The sequence below is a fragment of the Camarhynchus parvulus genome, chromosome 1 (assembly GCF_901933205.1).
Source record: "Camarhynchus parvulus chromosome 1, STF_HiC, whole genome shotgun sequence".
Lineage (NCBI taxonomy): Eukaryota > Metazoa > Chordata > Aves > Passeriformes > Thraupidae > Camarhynchus > Camarhynchus parvulus.
In genome coordinates, this window is record NC_044571.1 from 60,035,256 (window position 1) to 60,057,421 (window position 22,166).

The 22,166-nt window shown below is 42.0% G+C and overlaps 1 protein-coding gene across 1 annotated transcript; it reads left to right on the forward strand.

The window, feature by feature from the left end:
• Positions 1-856: 856 nt before the first annotated feature.
• On the forward strand, positions 857-21,771 carry TNFSF11 (TNF superfamily member 11). Its single transcript, XM_030956760.1, has 5 exons — positions 857-1,075; positions 9,285-9,452; positions 15,945-15,990; positions 16,073-16,171; positions 21,350-21,771. Exons 1-5 carry the CDS (start codon positions 857-859, stop codon positions 21,769-21,771), a joined length of 954 nt encoding a protein of 317 aa, XP_030812620.1.
• Positions 21,772-22,166: the final 395 nt, after the last annotated feature.

Consider the following 22,166-nt stretch of genomic DNA (forward strand, 5'->3'; position numbering starts at 1 on the left):
CTTTATGAAGAAGAGGTTTTGGTATTGAATGTAAGCTGAGACATGGAGAACACCAGAAGATGCTCCTAACCAAGGGCTCGGAAATGTGTCTCTAGCAGCCTGGCTGCATGCGGGAGATGAGGAGGCTCTGAGCTGGTTTCACTGGCAGCCAGGTGCCAGCACACCTCTGCCATGTCTTTAACCCCTTCCTTTAACACGACTGTGAACTGCATTGCTTCTTTGGACAGTGCAAGCCAACAGCACTCGTGCTCATTTTAGCCTGGCTGGAGTGAGGAGCGAGTGAGACTGGGAGGGATTAGCAGGGCTTTGGTCCCCTAAAGGCTTGGACCCACCAAAGGGGCCGGGGATGCGCACCCGAGGTGTACGCTGACTGCAGACACCGGGAATTTAGGGGACAGGGACCCTGCAGATGCAACCAGGGGCTCAGGGAATCCTTGCCTGAGCGGAGCGCAAACCTGAGTGGGGCAAGAGCGCGGCGGGGGCAGGAGGCGGCGGAGGCAGGGCTGCCCGCGGCGCTCACCCCGGAGGAGCAGCGCTCCGCTGCGCGGGGCGGAGCAGCGCCGACCGCCATCCCCGGGCGACCTGCCCGGCGGCGGGGGCCGGGGCACCGGGGGCAGGGGCGGGCCTGACCCGGGCCGGTCTGTGCTCGGGGAGGCGAGGCGAGGAGGGGGCGGTGGTGCGTGCGGCGGCAGCGGGAGGGAGGGAGGAGGAGGGGGCAGGGGCGCGCCGCCCGGGGCTGATTGGCCGCCCCGTTTATAAGAGGTGCCCGGCCAGGGTGGCGAGGTTGTTTGCCGGCGCTGGGGAACTCGGCGCTGCCGCCTGTGGAGCCGTCGGAGCGGAGCGGAGCGGAGCTGCGATGCGTCGCGCCAGCCGAGACTACACCAAGTACTTGCGCGGCTCCGAAGAGCTGGGCAGCGGCGCCGCCCACGAGAGCGCCCCGGCGCCGCCGCCGCCCCCGCCGCCCGCGCACCCGCACCCGCCGCCCGCGTCCCGCTCCCTGCTCGCCGCCCTCGTCCTCCTGGGGCTGGGGCAGGTGGTCTGCAGCGTCGCCCTCTTCCTCTACTTCCGAGCTCAGGTAAGCGGGAGCTGGCGCGGGCGCTTCCCGCTGAGGAAAGCGCGGCCGCCTCGCACCCTGCAGAAGTGGACAAGGCCCTCGTGTCGGTGCGATCGAGGGGATAAATTAAGGAAAAGCAAACAAAAAAGTTTTAGAAGACGCTTATCTGTCTCTAAAGTTGATTCGGTTCTGAGATGGGACGGGCCAATGGGCTCCTATGCCATGCCCAGCGTGTGCTGTGCCCTGATCGCTGGAGCTGCTCAGTAGGAGGGTTCCAGGTAGCACTCCGGGCATCGGGTGTGTTTTGCGGTACCGGGCTTCGCCACGAGGTTGGATATGAGGGGTTCCCTGACTCAAAAAGCAGTTTAGTTATGATCCTTCACCTGAAGTCTTGCAGGGCTTTGGTTTTTAATGATCAGCTTTCAGTTATCCACTGGAGAGAATTTTGGCATTGGGTATTTGACAAAGGTTCTTCACCCAGAGGGTGGTTGGGCACTGGAACAGGCTCTTCCTGGAAGTGGTTACAGCACCAAGCCTGACAGAGTTCTAGGAGTGTTTGGACAATACTCTGAGGCACATGGTGGGATTTTTGGAGATGGTGCTCTGTGGGGTCAGGAGTTGGACTCGATGATTCTTGAGGGTCCCTTCCAACTCTGCATAATCAGTGATTCTGTGACATGGCTCAGGTCTTTGGCTGCCTTAAATGTTTCACCAGTAGGAGAAATGACTAAGGACAAAAGAGGTCGTCACGTAACACCGCTCGTGATGGTTTGTCACTCAGGCTGCGCAGGGGCGCTGCAGAGGAGCTGGGTCTGTGTGCCCGTGGGCATCGGCCAGAGGTGCCTGCCGCGGCTCAGGAGCTTTTCCTGGGATTCTGGGGATGCCTGGGAGAGCCGCACCTCACCTGCCAGGCCTCAAGCGCGCCGGGATGGCTGAGCAGAGGCAGCGGTGCGTGCGAGGGGAGCGCGGGGAGGTGTCGCTGTGGGGGCAGATAAGGTGATGAGCGGTTGGGCTTTCGGGGAGCGGAGGAGTCAGCTTCTTGGAAATGGCTCGGCTGCCTGGATTCCCTCGCTGCTGCATCTCTTGCCCTGCAAAGCTGAGCCCTCTCGGAGGAAGTGGGGAGCTGCCAGCGAGTTGGTTCTCAGGGCTAGGTGTTAGATTTCTGCTTGGCTTTATTGTCGGATGCTAGCTAGTTCTGTTGATGTGGGTCTGACTGCCGTCATGGAAGTGGTGCTTCTGTTGTGTGTACTTTTCATTTGAAGTCGGCACAGACTAGAAACCTGTTTCTTTCGGTTTACTTTCTAGGTAGGGGCACTTGATCTTGAGGTAGCAGGCTGGATTTCTTAACTAAGTGCACTCTGAAAGCAGGTGTTGCACAAGTGTATACCCACTTAACCAGATGAGTGACTGTCAAATATACAGTAACGCTGCTGATAATTTATTATGCAGACTAATTCATATTTTCTTACTGACAATGGCTTTGTGTTTTCCATTTTTTGAAAAATAAAATGTAAGGGCAGTGCAGCACTTAGTTAATCATAACTTGTATATTTCTGAAGAGTGACATCTAATTTCTGGGACTCATTGTAAAGTAGCTTAAAGCTGCTTGTTTGCTTGACAGTGAAATAAATTGATGCCTGCTTCAACTTGTGACAGGGGAGTGTTTTGCACTCCAGATGTTCATGAACCTGAAAAGACATTCTTGTCACAACATAGCTCAGAGATGCATAGCTATGTGTTCATTAGGGGGCTCGAGAGCCATTGCAACCAAAACAACTAATCAAAGTGTGCCCCCTTATGAAAGACTCTTCCTGATAGGTACATGTCAGGGTTTCATGTGTGCCTAACAAAGGGTAAAAAAGAACCATAATAGCTATTTTTCTTCTGCTTCCTTGATTTTAAAAAATGGCATGGTTCAGGGTGTAACCCTGCATTTGACAGCTTAATTCTCTTGCTAGCTTCTTGTTCCTGTAGATTTGGAGTAGTGCTGTTGAATGAAGTCTTTCATAAATTTGAATTGACAAAACATCTAAAGAGGTGATATAACTCGATGTAGGCTTGACTCAAGTCATTGCCTAAAAAATTTTAATGGAGAAAATGTCATCAATGGAAAATAGAATAATAAGTATACTTTTGAATTAAGTACATAATTCACTATAAGAAGATATGAAAATTCATATTTGTTCACCCTTTCTAATTGTAGAATAATATAGATAGAAAAACATAGTGGGTCCTGCAGCAGTTAATTCTTATTTCACACTCTTTGAGATTTTATTTAAGTGGGACATGATCAGACCTCTTTCTTTTGGAAAGATTTCTGTGATGTTTGATTTTATTAAGCTACTTCAATTTGACCTTTTCAGTGTAAATTTCAGCTATCTACATTTGTACTTTAATAACAGAACTTAATTATTTTTAATTAATTTTGTTGAAATAATGAGGCTTTAGTAGTAGTAGCTGTGGATGGAAAGATTTTAATTGTTTGCTTGGTAAATTAAGCAAGCATTCATTAAAATGTGAATTAGAAAGATTTGACTGTACAGGCTGATGTTAAGAAATTATATATCTTATAGAAGCTCTTTAAACCTTATCTAAGAGTCTGAGTAAACTCTGACTCAGTTTTACCACTCACATTTTGTCTGTATTCGCATAAAATCATTTGGGCTGGATCATGACATCGTATAAGCTGAGACAATAGTTGAGGTTTTGGTTTTTCCTTAATTTTGTTTATTTTGTGGCTTGAGCATTTTGAATTTCACAAGACACATAACTAAGACTGACAGTAGGTTTTCACGGGTAAACACATGTTTGTGGCCAAGAAATAATGCAGTGCCATGCAAGTGAGACAATGAGCTGGTATGGCAAAAAAGCTTGAATTTTACCAGTATTCTCATAATAGTGTACTGAAATGTAAAAAACATTAGCATGTTTTACCCTTGCTTTTTGGTCTATCCTGTGCAGTGTACTGAATCCAAGAAATTAAACAATAAAACAATGTGTTGGTCTTAAGCATTTATTTTGTGTAAATTTTGAGGAATATTTTCTCATTATCTATAAAAATGCCATGAAAATTTAGTTAAGATACCCAGAGCTGTTGGAGGTCATCACTCGATAGAGACTCATGCACAGCACAAGGTGAGAGAAGTATTTTCTTTAACTTTGACTGATAAATGTTGAGGTTTAGTCTCCAAAACCTTAGCTTTTAAGCTTTTCTTTCTGGCCCATTTCCTTAGTGCACTTAGATTTCAAAAGGGTAGGAATCTGGTCTAACACTGACTGAGCTGGAGAGGAGTGAAGCAAATTGAAACTGTTCAAATTGAAATGTGGTGGCTGAGTGTTTAATGCCCACAGTTTAAGCTAGACCTCCAAGAGTGTGCCCTTTTCACATTAAAAAAAGTCTGTCCAAATTTCAAGTATTCTACCAGACTGAAGAGTTCACAGTTGGATAACTGGTGACCTGAAAGCCCAGTTTTTGTCATTTCGTGCTTATGTGGAATTCTTGTGGTATGTTTTCAAACTATTACCTTTCAGACTTCAGTTGAAGTTTTGTGAGCATTGTGGCTAACAGAAAAAACAGCTTGCTGGGGATTGTTAACATCTTTCAGAAGCCTGAAAGAACCCCTTCTTGGTGCTTAAGAAAGGTCATGGAGTGCAAAGTGATATTTGATAGTCTGGAAAGTGGTTTAAGTTTGAAAAAAAGTGCAAGTATCGATTTTAAACATTTATTGTAAGGAGGAAGTATTTAATGCAATGTTGTAACAGTGCATAATTGATGCAAAATTTAATAGTAAAGCTGGGTGGAATGTATTGTATCTCTTGAAACCAAACTGAGCCTTTTTTAGATCAGAAAATTGGCTCTGAATTCTGTAAATTAATCTAACCCATGATGCTGGAGTTCATTTTGGCTGCCCTGAAGTGGCTGAATAGAGTCCAGAAATGCAACTAGGATGATGAGAGATGCTGAAAACTGGGGGCACTGAACAGCCCGACCTGATTTCAAGGTTAGGCAAAGTGGATATTAAAAATAAGCTAGACACTCCTCTTTTTAATTTATTTCCTCTAGGGTATTTAGAATCCTTCACACTTTATAAAGCTTTCTCCTTTATTTGTGTTTGCATCTTGATATTTCTTCCAGATATTAAATCTTCATGACTTTTTGCTGAAGGTGCCCTGCCCTGCAAGTTAGCAAGCTGCTTCTGGTATTTCATCATAATTTTCTCATTCTTTAGAAGTTCTTCTCGAAACTCTCTTGGAAATTTTTCTGTGCATCACTACTTCCCCAGTTTTGATTTCAGTGCTTGGTAGTGCTTGTTTACAGCCATGGCAGTTCAGTGCCTGTTCTTTGTAAAGACTTAGGATGCAGGATTTCTGAGAAGTCCTTTTCAGGCAAGTGAGCTGATTTTTGTAGTTAAGTGTGGTGAAGACTATTCTTGAAGGTATTCTTTGAAAAAGGTGAGGGCAGCTGGTGGATTAGCTAGTTCCAAGATCAGAGTTTCCCCTTATCAAACAGTAACTCTGGCGACTTGCAGTTTTGTCAGGGTGGGCTGCACAGCTCCAAGCTGCTGAAACCATCAGCTGCAGTGTTTCCATTAAGCCTTCAGTCTTTCACTTGTAGGTGCAGAGATGGTGGATTTCTTTCTTAAGCCTTGAGCAGATAAACTGTAATCTGAGCAAGGGATTCTGTGCAGTCTGCTGTTACTGGTGTGATACAGTATTGTGTGACACATTTGAATGATTTCTGATAGCAGTGAGTCTATGCTGGCATGTTTTGTCATGCCTTTACAAATTTCATTATTTTTTGCTGTAAAACCTAGTTTTCTTGTCTGTAATTCAGAAGATGTGTTTTAATAAATCCAAAACTAGGATAGTAGTCTCTGTCTAGTAGAATTATTGATACAAATTAGTATTTATTGGCAGTTATTTGCTGCAACTTTCTATTTTCTATTCTGTGATTTGTGTAGAGGGGAGGAGACTCAGATATCCAGATCCTGTTAAGAGACATCAGTTCTCTAATGATGTCAGGTCTCTAATGATCCCAGCATGAGAGGTTACATTTGAAATAAAGGGTTCTAGTTTGGGTCCCTCAGTACCAGAAGTGTATCAACAAACTGGAAGGTGTCCAGCAGAAAACCACTGTGACAGGTAGGAGCCATAATGTATAAAAGAATGGAAAGCTGGATTCTTTTACAAAGAACAGACTAAGGTGAGGGAAGCTAATCACTGTTTTTAGCTACCTGAAGACAGTCAGGTTCTTCAGAAGCATGCAGCAAAAACAAGAGGCACAGTCTTAAATTGCACCAAGGGTATAAAACCCAAGCTTTTTTTACACACTAGAAGTAGTGAAGTTTTAGGACAGTTTGTCCAGAGAAGCTGAAAGTCTTCCTTGATGGACATTCCCCAAAGCTTGTCTAGAAAAGGCCTTAACCCACCTGGCCTGAGTTACAGGTTGGCCCTGCTTCAAGCAGGGGGCTGGACTAGAGACATCCAAAGGTACCTTCCAATACAAGTCATTCTGCATTAACTGGCTTTTAGCAGCTGTTGGTAAACATTTTGTGCCTTTTTTTAAAAATTATTTCTTTCTATTTTATTTCTTTTTTTATTATGTTTAGTTGATTTTGGTTGATTTTCTGGCTTCTGAATGCAAGTGGAACATAGTGTGAGGGATGCTTGGAGAGTGCAGTTTTACAGTCAGTTAGAGCTAGTGCTGCCTTCCTGATATTTCATTCTTATGCCTATCCCTGTACTGACTCCAATGCTTATCTGATATATCTGGAGTGACTTGGTTTTGGGGAGCTAATCTTAAAGGAAATTAGGCCAGCAAAAATTCCTCCCATGTTACTGATTTAGAAGAGGAGACTGAAATCCAGGAATTAAATTCTGTGGTGAAGGGGGTGAGAGCAGAGAGGTGCTGGTTTAGATCTCCTTATGCAGTTAATGAGGCTGCACTGCACTAGCTGACTTCAGAAGGCATTAGTGTAGGTTTTTAGCACTTAATTCATAGAGCTGCAATGGCTGTACACAGATTTTCTATGGGGATTCAGCTGTGTCAGGACATCACAGGAAGATGTTACTGCCTCCAAGGCATTCTGTAACTCATCACTACCCCTCTGGTCAAAGCTGTGGCATCTTCAGGTGAACCTTCTAAGACCTGTTTCATTCCAGATATGCAGGGATGACTGAGACAGCTAAACCAGACTACAGGATCTGACAGTGGTCTGAATTAATTGGGCAAGGAGCTTTCCATCTGGAGGCTTGAGCAGAAGGGTGGTGATGGAGGTGGCAGCATTTGGTACTGCTGTATGTGCAACAAATGTCTCTCTGCTGTGTGCTGCTATAGAGTGGCTGCCTGGGTGGTGTAGACTTTAATTCAGCTCTGTAATCCTAACCTTACACTTTTAAGTTAACTAATTTCTTTTTTGGGGGGTTAGGGAGTTGAGTTTATGTTCCTGTGAACAAATTATATGCTTGATTCACTCTGGCTGTTTTGTATTGAGAAAAACTTCCTTTTGATATGGTGTTTTGTTCAGCTCTGTGTTAAAGGAAACTGAACACTAGGCACCATCCATAATGTGTTGGTATTTCTGCATTGCAGTTACAAATAACCTTTTGTAATTCTCAGGCAGAAGTGTTCTTTCCAACTAAAGAAAGACAGAAGTTGATGTTCTTAAATAGGCCAGCTGATACAGTTAGGGAGCCTAGACTATGAGTTTGAGTGCAAAAACCCTTCTTTAAGCCTGAAGTAAAAGGAGAATAAATGCGAGTTGAGAACAGTTTCTTGGAGTCCTAGGCCATCTCCGAAAGATAGTTGTTAATCTCTTCAGTGTAATGGATTTGGAGTATGTGAAAAAAAAGGGTTAAATGGTTTAAATAGTTTTTGTGCAATAAAGTGCTGTCAAGGTACAATCCTAATCCTTGCATTATCTTCCAATTTATCTAAGCAATAGAACACAGGATTTAAAAATATACTTGATTTAGTCACAAAGATCAATTGATAAAAATGTATTGCAGATACTCTAAACTTACCATGCCTTGTCCAATGATGCAGAGGTGTCTTGTGGTGCAGTTTAACCATCTTTAGGTCTTTAACTTTTGCTGTCTTGCTGTCTTTGGGAATATTTCACACAGCAATATCTCTTGCCTCTGTCATGGCTTAATCCCAGCTGGCAACTAAGTCTCAGACAGCTGCTCACTCCCTGATGGCATTCTGGAGAGAATTGGAAGAGTAAAAGTGAGAGCGCATGGGTTGAGATAAAGAAAATTTAAAAGGTAAAGAAAAAGCTGCACATGCAAAGGAAGCAGAATATGAAGGCAGGTGTTTAGCCATCCCTAGGACAGCAGGGCTCCACCACATATAAAGTGACTTAGGAAGACAAATGCCATCATTCCAAATGTCTCCCCTTTCCTCCTTCTCCCACCTTTATATACTCAGCATGATGCCATATGGTCTGGGGTGTCCCTTTGGCCAGTTCTGGTCAGCTGTCATGGCTGTGTCCTGTCCCAGCTCCTTGTGCACCCCCAGCCCTCTCTCTGGTGGGGTGGGGTGGGGGGCAGAAAAGGCCCTGACTCAGTGTCAGCCCTGCTCAGCTGTAACAAACACATCCCTGTGTTACCAACACTGTTTTGGTCACAAATGCAAAACACAGCTCCATATCAGCCACTGTAAAGAAAATGAACTCTATCCACAATGAGCGCATCCATAAAACAGTTTCAGTGATAGCTGACTGCCAGCTTCAGTGGTATAATTTCAGTGCTAAAATGGTTTCAGAGATAACTTCTGTGTCTTCTCTTGAAAATGATGTGCTATACACACACATACATACTTTCCCCATGTTTCGCTACTTGACAATCATGTGTCATCTTACAAACAATAGCTTTTGAGGTAGGATAACTGTGTATGTTTTCTGCTAAAATAACTGTGATATTGCCCTGAGTGGCTGAAATGCAGAATTCAAAATTATTGACTTTACCATAAGAATGGAATTTATCTTTAACTTTTGAAAGTCACATACCTAGTCTAAGCTAATGAAATAGGCAGCACCAGGAGATAATTCATTCTCCTATTTCACATGTTTGTTGGATGAAATTAGCCCTGATGTTGGGAACTTTTTTCTCTCTATGCTGTTTATAGTGAGAATTTAGATAATAAACTTAGCTAGGGGCCAAACTTCTAGGTGGTTGAAAAGTGTCTCTAACACTTAGAACTGTGGTTGTGCTTATGTTTTTGTTTCAGATGGACCCTACTAGAATTTCAAAAGAACATGCACACTGTGTCAGAACACTTTTTGGACACCAGGAAAGTACAGATTTGCATGATGCCTCCTTTGAAAGTCAAGAAGCAAAGTTAATGCCTGAATCCTGTAGAAGCGTGAAACAGGCTCTCCAAAGGGCTGTGCAGAGGGTAAGTGGCACAGACAATGTGTTTCTTTATTTCATGGTCCTGTTGAAATAAAACAATTTTTCTGAAATCTGTATTCAGAGGTAAGTTCTGTAAATTATTTCCTGGTGTTGCAGTAACACCTGGTGTTTTATTTAGGATTGTATTGTATTTGCTGATGAATCTGGTAGTGGCCAACCAATTCTGTATTCAAGCACATTTTATTTACTTTATTTTTCTTTTAAGAAAGGAAGACTTGAAGTTGTACTAAGAAAACTGATTGAAGTCAGGTGATTAGCCATTCTGACATTTGGATGGGCCTGAACAGTAGTCATTTATGCTAATATTTGTATAGGTTTTCCAGATGCTCATAACAAGTGTCAGTTCCAGATTTTCAAGGGAATCTTGCAAACAAGGTGCTCTTAAGTCAAGATCATCAGCAAGCAAAATACTGCCTGAAAGAAAAGGAGATGGCATTTGCTCTTGTTTCTTACTCTGGAGTCCAAAATGAGGCTCAGTTCCTGCTTTGGTTTTGCTCACTTTGCCAGTTCTGTGTTCTGTGCAGGCCATTCTCACACTGGCAGAAGACCTACTTGGCCATAGCATGATAACTGGGTGGTCTTTGTCCAGGAATTGAGAATGACAGGTTGTTCCCAAACACAAATGACAAAAGAAGTCAGCCCTAATGAATAAGCCTAGGCAAGCTGGAAATATGCCACAATCCCCTTTTACTGCAGTTACTGCCTTTGATCTCTTTTTGTGTTCATTATAGTGTTTAGTGCTAATTATGGGCTGTGTAACAGATGGATGTCTGCTATGCTATTTGGTTTTTCTGGCTTATCAGACCCATTACAACTTTACTGCCTCACATCTTCATAGGACTGGCAGTTTTTCATTAAGGCTACTACATCAGATTTGAGCTGAACTCACATATGCTTTAGCATGAACTGTACTTGAATTAAATTTACAGCATTTGAATTGTGCTAATGTGATGTTTGGTTTTAACAGAGAACTCCAAGTGACAGATCTTTTTGTGAACAAAAGACAGACATAGGAGTCCATGTCTTGTCTCTTTTGCTAGCCACCTCCTTCAAGAGCTTAAGGGAGAAACAGAGGATTATTTCTGTAGGATTAGTTCTTCCCTCCTGCATTTTTTAGAGCCTCTCACGAAGCACCTACATATGTGCTGTGTGCTGGGCTGCTCCTTCGCTTGTGACAGAAGAAGGAGCTTTTACAGTAAGTCAATGGGGAGCTCTGTGTTCTGGTTATTTGCTGCTGGTTACTCAACAAAGGCACTGGCTTTAGCTGAGGCTTTGTATCCTGCCAGTCTGGATGGAGGTTGAATGCTGCAATGTCCGTGGCCAGGATAAGTAGTAAGTAGGGATAACTTTTTTGGCTGATCACCATTAGTTTGAGAACAATAAAATTTCTCTTGCCAAAGTAATTAGACTCTGAATTTCCTTTGAATGCAATGGAGTTTATTAAGCAGCTGCACCAGTGGTCTGGATGCTTTGTCATCTTGTATCAATGACAGAGAAAGAAATAGATAGGAAGGTGGTGACCTGAGGCTTTTTACCTCCTTTTGGTACATCAGAGAAGTGAAAGTAACAGTGTCAAGGGAGAATTATACTTTATCATCATCTGTAAATTCTGCCTTTCAGTCACCCTGCAAAAATGAAGAGCAGAGATGCAGCTATAACTTACTTGCAGTTGCACACACTCTCTTGTGTGTGGATCCAGCTAATGTGACTTGAAGGAGGTTTCCTGTTTTCTGTGCTTTCTTCACTTTCCTTAAGGAGAATAAAGAATCTAACTTATGTGTGTTTTAAGAACCAGTATCCTTATTTGAACTGGCAGCATACTAAGTGACTAAAATGGAGCATTTCAAAATACCATTTATGTTTTTGATTTTTCAATATATTGTCTTTTGCAATTCGAGCTGTTCAGGAAATGAAAATAGACAAATTTCTTTTGCTCAGGTTTATGGTCTGGTTACAGCTTCTGGCTTCCTGTGCCAGTTCTCATCGGTTTTCTTTGCACACCTGTAGACAGAGTGCTTAAATGTAAAGCAGAGATTGATGTTGAAAGTGGAAGTGCTCTTATGAAAACCAGTGCAGTAGGGCTGCAAGGTCCAGACTAGAAATACTTGTCTCCTGAAAAAGTAATAGTTTTTTTCTTTTAATCAGAATCTAATGATTGATTCCTTAACACATACTGTGATAAAAATTCTGCTTAAAGAGCAGCTTACTAAGTAGAGAGAACATTTTCAATATTGCATATAAACTTGCAAGCAGACAAATAATATACTTTCCTAGCCATTCTGTTTGCTTAATTTTTTTCCATGTAATCCTAAAAAAGTTTTGGCAGTCCACATGCTCTAACCACAGTCCTTATGAAGTCTGTTATGAACCTGAAGTAGAAAGGACTACAAACATATCTTGGGTCAATCCATAAGTAACTTTGCTTGGCAGGGCTCCCAGGTTCTAGCTGCTTGTGGAGTTCAGGTGTAAGCTGTTCTCCCACATGGCAACAGAGTGCTTTGCTAGTCCTCCAGGGCAGCATTTATAAAGAGATCTATATCCTTAGCAGACATTTAAAGAGCACATAGTTATGGACAAAGTAAAGGTTTCACAAGTGATTGCTGTAAGTTGTTAAAATTTCACCTACAATTTTGTAGGTTTCCATCCTACAGTCTTACATCTTTTTTTTTTCTTGCAAGCAGTAGACTGCTCATTTGGAGAGGCATTTTATTGCTGGTCTCTAAACTACAGTCTGATGAATATAGGTTCATGTACTTTTTATATTACTTCCTTCCTGATTAGCATTCTTCAGATTGCTGAATTTCCGGCAAGAGAATCAGATACTTCTTCCTGGTATCAGCTGTACTTAAAGCACTTGGTAATAAAAGAGTCAAGTGCTTAAAGAAGCTTTAAGATCACATCTGAAGCAATAAGTGAGTGTCCAGAAGTTCTCTTCTCATTGTTCTCTAAAGGCTACTTAGAGCTGCTCAAAGTATATACTGAGATATTTAGATAAAAGCTAAAGGAGACTAAAAACCTTTCACAAATGTCATGTCTTCAGGTGTAGCCTTGTCTCTGCATCCTCAGCATTGGACATAAGTTCAAGAGCAACAGGTATTTTTGCAGCTTGCTGTGGATGAGATAGCGAGGAGTTCCCGACTTTCCAGGCACTTAAAACATGATTTTTAACTTTAAAATGATAAAGTTTTGGAGCTTCTTAGTGGCCTCTTATGTTGTTTTTTTTTTGGATGAAGGGAAGACATGTTTTTCATTTTTGTGACTAAGTCCTTGTCTGTTGTTTAAACAGTGAGTATGTGGAGGAGATTGGAATGTGGGAAGCAGGCCCGTAGAGTTGACTTGGTGGGCAGTGAGCAAATGACAAAGGTGTACAAGTGCAGCTTGTCATAAGATTAAGAGTGGGGTGATTTTTGTGTACAGTTCTCTAAAAATAACTGAACAGCTTGGTATCACACACGCTTCTGTGCATGGCAGTCTTAAGAGAAGTTGCTGGTAATGTTTTGTCAGCAGTTTTCATGCCATTACAGTAGTGTCTTAGTCACGGGTTCTGTTGAGGTGTTTCTGCCTCCTTAATGAGCCTCTACATTGTGGATAAGTATGAGACACCTAAGAACATTCAAGAGCTAAAAAACACAGTTGATACTTCAGTGATTTGAGAAATCACAGCTCTTAATTCCTTGCAGTAAGAATACCAGGGGATTTTATAATCCCATTAAGAGGCGACCTTCAAACATCCACTGAAAAATGTCCTTCAAAGTCAGAAACAACTACGGTTAAATGCTTTTTTTAAGGTAGGTTGTGTATCAGCACCTTGGAACTGTATGAACGTCAAGTAAAAAAATAATCAAGAAGTGTTTAACTGCTTGTTCTTTAGGAGGAAACAACTCCATATCTCTTTTCTTGGGACTAATTAATGTGTTTTGTCTTCATTTTGGAAGCTGGGGCAACATAACAGAAAGAATATCAAACTTTGATGAGGCTGGTCAGAATCAAGTAAAGAACTTGATGCTAGTCCAGAGCTTAGAGAGCTGCTGGAGGATTTTGTTTTCTGGCCACAGTCTTGCCACTTCTGATCCAGTGACAGGCTCACAGAAGAGTCAATGAACATTTGGCTCAAACCCCCCAGCCTTGGTGTTGTTAGTGCCATGATCTAACCAGTTGAGCTAATAATGAATTCCAGACAAGGAGAATTGTGGACCCAGGTCCCCCTGGGTAGCTGTCCTGCTTACTGAGTGGTGAGGAGCTGCAGATGAACAGCACCACCACCAGTTAGAAGGAGAGCAGCTCAGACTGATTTCGTGAGGACCAGAGCCATTCTGTGTGGAAGGTGAGCTGAGTCAGGCTGCCTGGTTTCAGAAGATGAGGTATTCAGCTGCTTAAGCTAGAACATCTCTGGAAATGTGCAGAAGCAGAACTGAAGGCTCTTAAGAAAAATGTAAGTTAAAACTAGAATAGCAGTCCACCAATTCAGGCCTTTCAACGGCCAAGCAATTATCAGTCATGGGGTTTTTTTTTTTTTTTTCTTAGTACCAAGTCTAGATAGTAGGAGAATAAAATGTACATGGTTCTTTTTGGATCAGCTCAGTAGGCTTTCCAGGCAAGGACACTATCACATCCTCCCAAAGGAAAGGATATTGAAACAAACTTCACATCTGAGAAGTTTCCAGTAAAAAAGCAAGAAGACAAACATGTCTCTCCTTCAAGGGAAAAAGGGCTGAGATAGGTGTGCTGCAATAATCTCTGAGAGTGTGGTCTATCTCCCAGGCTCTTTTTGCCTTACATCCTGTTCTCTTCAGAGGCTTTTGTCATTTTTCACAGTACCTAGTACTTGCATTCTCTTGTCATCTTCCTATTTCCTACTCAAGTGTGGCTAGTGGCTGATGCTGACATGCAGCTCCTAGAATTGAACTTCATTTTCGTGCTCCTAGAACTGACATTGAAGTAGGAAGATCAGAGAAGCAAACTGAATGTAGTGTGGGAAGTGGATGCGAGTTTTGCTGCTTTTGAAATTGTGATTCTTCTGCTTTTCTTCTCGTCTTTACAGCAAAAAGCATCTTCACGATTCTTATCTATGAAATCAGCATATCTCAGCTGAAGCATTATGCTTTGATAGTCATACTATGGCTTCCACACTGCTGTGGCTTTTCATCTTGGTTTAACATTTAAACATCTACTGAAAGGGGAAAGTGAGAGTAATAAATGCACCAGCCAAGGCACTACATATTTCACTGCGGTTGCAAAACTATATAAAAGCAGGACTTCAGGTGTTTTCAGAGCAGGATTTCAAATTCTGAAACACCCCAGTGATTGAGAGCACAGTGGGACTTTGCTGATCTGGCCAAATCTGAGATGTATTTCATATACATGGGTTGAATCAGGCAAACAGCATTGTGCGTGGCATAAAGATGAAATAAAGGACCACTCCTAGGTTCAAAGAGGGCTGTCTTCAGCAAAATGTTTCCTTATACTAAACACCTTATTGACAGCTCCATAGTATGAGGTATTAAGAATAATAAATATATTACCCCTGTTTTTTTAGAAAACAGAGTCATGGGGAAAAGGGAGACAGAACTGAGGATTGAGCTTAATACCAAGACTCAGTCTAGGCTTGTAACAAGAACAGGCTGCTTAAATTTTGAAATCTGCTGGTTTTATCTTTTTCTCAAGAGCAGTGCAGGTGTGAGTGATTAAAATGAAAGCTTTTTCTGGTGCCTGATGTCCGCATTTTGTGCTGTTTTTGAGTCTGGGTAGCATAGTTCTTATTTATGTTAAAATTTATCTGCAGCTAAGAATTACATATTTTTGAAGTCTGACACCCAGTCCCTTTGGTCCGGTATGGATGATACGTAATCCCTCAGTTCTTGCATACCTTGTTAGAAGTGAGCCGTGATTGTAAAGCCTTGTAGCCTTCCCTTGTAGCCTTGGTGGCCAGTGGTGAGGGTGTGGAGGTTTGCATTCACCTCGTCACAAATGAAATTCAGAGTTTAGCTATCATTAGTTGTTAGAGTGATTATACACTAGTTCCTGTATATAAATGCCTCTTTCTTTGCCTTTAGACTCCAAGTAATTAAATCAGTTCATAAAATCCATTGTTGGATGTGTTGCCTTCTTATAAATCGTTGTTCCATTATGCTTACAGAAATATTCCAAGTACAGTAAGTAGAAAAGGTTTTAAATGTGCTGTCACCACTACAGTAAATCATGCAGTGATCATACATACTAGCATTTCTATCCACCTTTATTAGAATTACCAAATTACTAGGTGTAATTTGATTGTGTGTGCCTGTTACATGAATCATGTAAATCTGATAATGTATATCCCAGACATCTGAATGTGCTGCAGATGGAACAGTGTCCTCAGATACACGCACACACTATTGTAAGTGTGCAAACTAAACATTGTAATAAATGTTTATTACAACTAAACATTGTAATAAAACCCAGAAAGCATCAAAGCAATGTCTCCTTCTCATTTTAGGAGGTCCAGCGTGCTATGGGAAGAACGCCACCAAGACCAGAAAAAGGTAGGTATTGGTTTATGAATAAGCAATATTTTAGTTCTAATAAACTTGTCTTTTTGGGATAATGCAATTCTTTTATCTCTAGCTGCAATGGAGGCGCTAGGACTTGAACTGTACAAGAGGAACAAACCTGAGAAGCAGCCATTTGCCCATCTCATTATTGATGATAAGAATATTCCATCTGGTAAGTTCAATTTTTAAGTGAATGCTTCCAATACTAATATAAATGTATCAAAAGTGAAGTATAGGAAGATATTTCAGCAAAACAGCAACAGACTGGGACTTCAGAAATGGCTTTTGATAGTGAGAATAAATTGGATGCATTAAAGGATTTCAGAGGCAGTAGGAGTAGTGGTAAAAGGAGGATGGCTCCCCTTTGTATCAGCCTTGTGCTGATTTGAAATGGCCTCCATTTCAAATTGTCCTTTTTCTTGACCAACCTCTTGGGGGGGAAATCCTGCCTCTTTGTGCTGTCTTCAGGTGAGGAAGGAAGATCTACATTGAATGCTCTCCTCTAAAGTTTCCCATTTGCCTTTGGCCTGTAGGGCCCATCAGGAGTTTTTCACTCGCACTGGGCACCAGCCATGAGGATGCATGCATACATACAAGCATGTACCAGCACAAACATTGCCCAAGCTACTGAGCAGGGGGAAAAAATGGTTTTGTGGCTTTTATCTGCCCCTGTGGTAAGAGGATGGCATTCTTTTATCTTGCCAGAGCTCTTATTCTCTGCACACAAGTATTTAGATGGCTTTGTGAATATCCTTGCTAGTACAATACCAGGGAACAAGACATGAGTCTGCCTTGGAACGCTTTCCAGAGGAAAAGATTTATTCCTAACATTTTAAGATAGTGTTAGAACAGTTTTAGTTTTTGCCCTGGGGCACTGTCAGTTGAGATTTTTTGCTGTATTCTCAATGCTGTATTCTCAACAGTTGGTGTGGTAGAAGTAAACCAGAGTTTTTTCTGAAGCTGTTAGGTAGGGGATCTTAAGAAGGGGTGCACTGATCACCACTGTCTTCTTTCTCTGAAGATTTATATGTTCTGCAGGGCTGAACTCATTGTTGATTGAGCTATGCACATTGATTTTGTTTTATATAACAAAACTGAAGGGGAATGGCGTGTTGAGGCTTGAAATCTGAGATTTTAGCAGCCTGCATAGTAATACCTTGCTCTTGCTCTATTTAAAGACAAAGCACTTCTGTACAGCTTCTTGCCTGGAGGGATAGGATTCTTTCAAGTGCATTGGCATTGCCACAATCCAGAGCTTTATAGCAGAGAGCTTAAACAGCTTGTCAGATGGCAGTCAGAACTTCCACAGGCTTTCTTGTTAGCTCAAATGCCTCCTGACAATCTTCTATTTTAGTCAGGTTTTGGCTTTGACCTACTTTTCAGTAGGTCAATAGTAGAGCATTCAGTATCAGTAAACTTGCCTTAGCATTTTATCTTTGGAAGGTTTCAATTAATTTGCTAGTCATAGGAACAGATCACTTATCTGCAAAAGTGGAGTGTGTGTTCAGTGTTACAGTCTGTGAAATCCACCTTTTTCTGTGTAGAATTTATTTGCTGCTTATGTGGATGCTGCTGTAGACTGCAATTTTACAACTGTAATTTACAGCAGCTGATAATTTTTACAGTTGTGCTTTGCTGCATTAACCTTCAAGGGTGTGGCACAGCATGTCTGTGGGTGATGGCCAGGGAGACATTGTTCGTTTTTTCTGCAGATCAATTCCTTGCCAGTGTGATGAGCTGGTGCATGAACTCCCCTCTGATCTGGCTTTTGCCTGTTTCAGAAGAGCATTGCCAGGAGTTAATCCATGAGCACAGCTTCTGCAGCCCTTGTGGGCATTGCAGCAGTGAGGGGCTGCATCCTTAGGGATAGCAGGAACTCTGAACTTGCTGGTTGTGAGGCGCTTCAATATCATGCTCACTGGCATGAGGCAGTACCCGCTTGGCTGGGTAGCACAGAGATTAGTGACAGGCATAAAGACAGGCTTTCTCTTTTGGGAAAGAAAAATTTGCCTGAAGGGTCACTGGGAGTTTTTCCTCTCCCATCTTGTTTTCTCTGACTGCAAATGGCAGTTTCTGTGTTCTTGCTTTGATTCTTTACCCTGCGTGTCTGAAATCCATCTGAATTGTTTTCTGCCATCCCTGAGTGGACAGATCTGTTCTTAGTATTTTAAGGTTCTCTACTGTCATTGAACTCATCCAGAATAAAGAGTGCCAGGGGAAAAAAAGTCTTCATCACTGTCAAGCAGGATTTTAAGCAGTTTTCTACGGAACACCCTTCATGAAGGGGCACTGAGCAGTGTCTGTGAGAGAACATTTTGCTTTGACTTGGTTCACAATAATGTCAGGCCTCAAGTGGACTTTTGCAGCTTGGGGGATAGTGCAAGGGAGGAGGGGAAATTACCCTTCTCAGATCATGATGTCCCCACCCACCCTTTGGCATAGAAGCCGTAGTGGTTTGGCTTGCTGTCTGTATTTTTTGAGTTTGCTGCCTTAGGTTAGAGCTGGATGCTTGCTGGTTGGTTTTTACCAGAGTTCACTATAAATGCTACCTAGGTTTTAAATGAAAACAGTGAATTTTGGTTTATAAATTGATTACAGAAATTAGTCACTGTTTAAAGGGGAAAATGGCAAACAGAAATAAATATAAATGTTAAATATATCATTTGGGGTGTGAATTGATACCTTTAGCTGTCTAAGAAAATGCTGTAGTATTCTGAGCTATTTACAGCTGCAGGTTTGACTTAGCTGCCCTTTACCTCCAAAAGACTTTTCAGAGCAAGCAGTACTTTGGTCCTTTTTTCAGGCTTAATTATACCTGAAAGCTACTGGGGTGCAAACAAATTATCAAAACAGGGCTCCTTTCTCCTCTGTTCCCCTCACATCATCCTCCTTCTTGCTAATTAATTTTATTTAACTCATTTGTATTAGTCTTAGTTCAAGCTCACAAAACAGCAAAACATTGTTTTTATTTATTTTCAGTTTTGAGAAGAAGCGTGTGTTATCTGGAATTCTTATGTTAAGCTTTTTGCCCTGTCTGGAGGGCTATTTTGTTCATTATCTCCCAGCCACTTCCTTCTCTGTCAACCAGACTTAGCTTGTGCTGTTTTTTTCATGGTTCCAAAGTCAATTATTTTCCAGAAGATACTGTATTGCAGCACTTCTGACTCTCCCATGGCTTGGGTTATGTGTCAGAGTTTCTGATACATGACATCGATGGACAGCAGATCCAGCACTTACATGCTCCAGTTTCCTGCACTTCCTGGGTTCAGGGTACTGCTTGTTTTGCCATCTCCAAATCTAGGTGTGTTACCACAAGAAGTGCTGAGAGCCTGCTTGCTCCTTCCATTACAGGTTGCATGGCATAACCCCTACCAGAGCATCTTTGTGCTGTGCTGCTGGCTGTGGCACACCTCTTCTGGAGCTCTGAATTGTGGCGAAATGCGTGTCTGCTTCAGCACACATGGTCAGCATTATAATATAGCTTGGAAGAGACTTCCAGAAGTTATCTGTACGAATCCTTTGCTCAAAACAGAGAGGGTCATCGCCCATCATCTCTTGGCCGGTTCCCCTGAGCATCCAAGTAGTGTAAACAAAATTCACCCAGAGCCTCTCTCTCAGTTACAAGCAACTGTGGCACCTATTTGCTCCTTTTTCCCTTCTTCAGCAGAACATCTTCCCACTGAGGATTTCTTCAAAATTGCAGCTTGACTGGCAACTAAAAAGTTGACTTGTCAGGTAAATAAAACCTGCCTAGCAACTACCCAGTGTGCCACCAGGCAATCATGGCATGCCTTCCTGTTCTGTCGTAGGTGTGCATTCCTGTCCTGTGTCTAATGTGCCTGTTCTCTGATCCAGGCAGTGATTTTTTTGCCTGTCCTCCTCATCTTGAAGGTAGCCCACCCTCCATGGGCAGTATTTCTTCCAGACTTAATGCTGTGTAGATGAAGTTCTGTAATTTCCTCAGCAGTTCCTGGTGCTTCAGAGGTGCCCTCTGGTACCCCTAACTCAGTATATTTTGCAGGTGAATAATTGCAGGCTAAGAGACTTGAGATCTTGCTGTCTTTTCCAGTTAATTGATGGATTTCAGATGGTTTTTTTTTGAGGCACTGCAGAGAAGTTGGCTTCTCTGTCAGTTTTTGCTTTCATGATTTCTACCTGGCTGCACTAGACCCATAGGGGAGCAGCTACTTGTGATCTGCCTTTGACAGTGCTTTTGCTTACATCTTTGTGGAAGAATGACAGAAGGTTTTTGTTCTGGGCTGCTGCTGAAGTATTCCTCTCACATGGAAAAGCTGCCTGCCCTTGACAGTTAGGGGAGATTCATCTTTCTCAAATCCCCCTGTTCCTACTTCCCCTCCCTTTCTGCACAGACCCGGTGGGGTCCTGGGGCATTCCTCTGCAGATGCTTGGAGGAGAGGGCACTGTGCCCTGCTGTGTGCCATGGAAAGTTTGCTAAGGATGGACTGTTTTGGTTCTGTGTTGGGAGAATAAGGTGCTGAATATTTCAAGAAGGCATTTAGGTGCACTGGGAGGCTGAGGTGTGAAGTTCTCTGGTACTTACATGAACCCACTGCTGTGGGAGGGAGCAAGTGGGGTCAGTCATGTGTGCTGAAGATTACTAGTGGTTAGGGGGGACAAGTTGGCCACCTCCCATCTGTTGTGTCATGCCCTGGCTGTTACCCTGAATAACAGAATGTTAGTGGCTTGTGCCTATCAGAAAGTTTGTCATAAATACTTGAAGTGCTGTGTGAAGCCTAGGCAACTTAGTGTATAGTACTAAAGATGCACAACTGTACTGACCTTTCCCCCATTTTTTTGTGTTATCAAATGAAAAATATGTTTACCTTTATACCACTACGGTCATAAGAACATAAAATATGGAAGGTTTCACAAGCTTTCTCTTTTGGGAGTTGTCAGTTCAGTTTTTTCTGAATTTTTAGTTAGTCTTTGTCAATACCTACATGTTAAAGACCAGTAACAAATTTTTCACATTCCCCTCAACTATTTGTAACTTGAATAAAGTTTTAGGTGAAATGCAGTGCCTGTGCAGAGCTTGTTGCATGGTTGCTTAGCATAATCAAACTATACGCCAAGCAGCTGTTTTGTACCATAGTCCAGCAAGTGTTCTGCTGGGAGGGCACAGTTATAAGTATCAAGCAAAGTCTGGAAGTCTATGGTGAAAATAGGAGGTTTATTTGTTTTTTTAGGAATTTTTATCGTAATTGTTTCATATTCACTTTAGCCTATAGACCTCTAGTTGTTACTGATTCTAAAATAATAGAGGTTGTTTTCTAAATGTTGGGGTTTGTCAAATGTTTATAAATAATCCTTTTTTATTTTTTATCTCCAGGAACTCGCAAAGTGAACCTCACATCCTGGCATCATGACAAAGGCCAGGCAAACTTATCAAATATGACATTCAATGACGGAAAACTAATTGTTAATCAAGATGGATTTTACTATCTTTATGCCAATATTTGTTTTAGACATCATGAAACTTCAGGAAACTTGACTAAAAGAGGGCTTCAGTTGATGGTTTATGTGATAAAGACAAACCTTAAAATAAGGCGCTTTGATGTGTTGATGAAGGGAGGAAGCACCAAATACTGGTCAGGGAATTCAGAATTTCATTTTTATTCTGTTAATGTAGGGGGATTTTTTAAATTAAAATCCGGAGAAATGATAAGTATCCAGGTATCAAACCCATTGCTACTGGATTCTTCGCAAGAGGCAACTTACTTTGGAGCATTTAAAGTTAGGGATTTAGATTGAATCTTTCTTTAGTGTGCTGAAAATGTTTTTGAGTTTTTAGTTGTCCAAAAACAACTTGAAGGACTGAAAATCTTCTGCAGCCCAATTACAACTGTATAAGCCATATATCTCAAAAGAGATGTTTTTGTCCCATGCAAATTCCAGCGGGAGTCCTGCAAATACATAGAAGGGCAAAATTACACAGTTCTCCTCATGAAGCCTTAAAGCAGTTTTACTTCATTTGTCTCCACTGGCCTCACTAGTCATTGTGCCTTTTGCATTGCTGTAGTTGAAATCAAAACAAAATTAATATTATTGAGCTTCTGTTGCCAAGTTCTGCCCTGGTTACCTTTACTAGTTTTGGTGCAAATGTAGAGCAGGACAGAACTTGGCTCACACCTTGCTTTTAGGGCTCC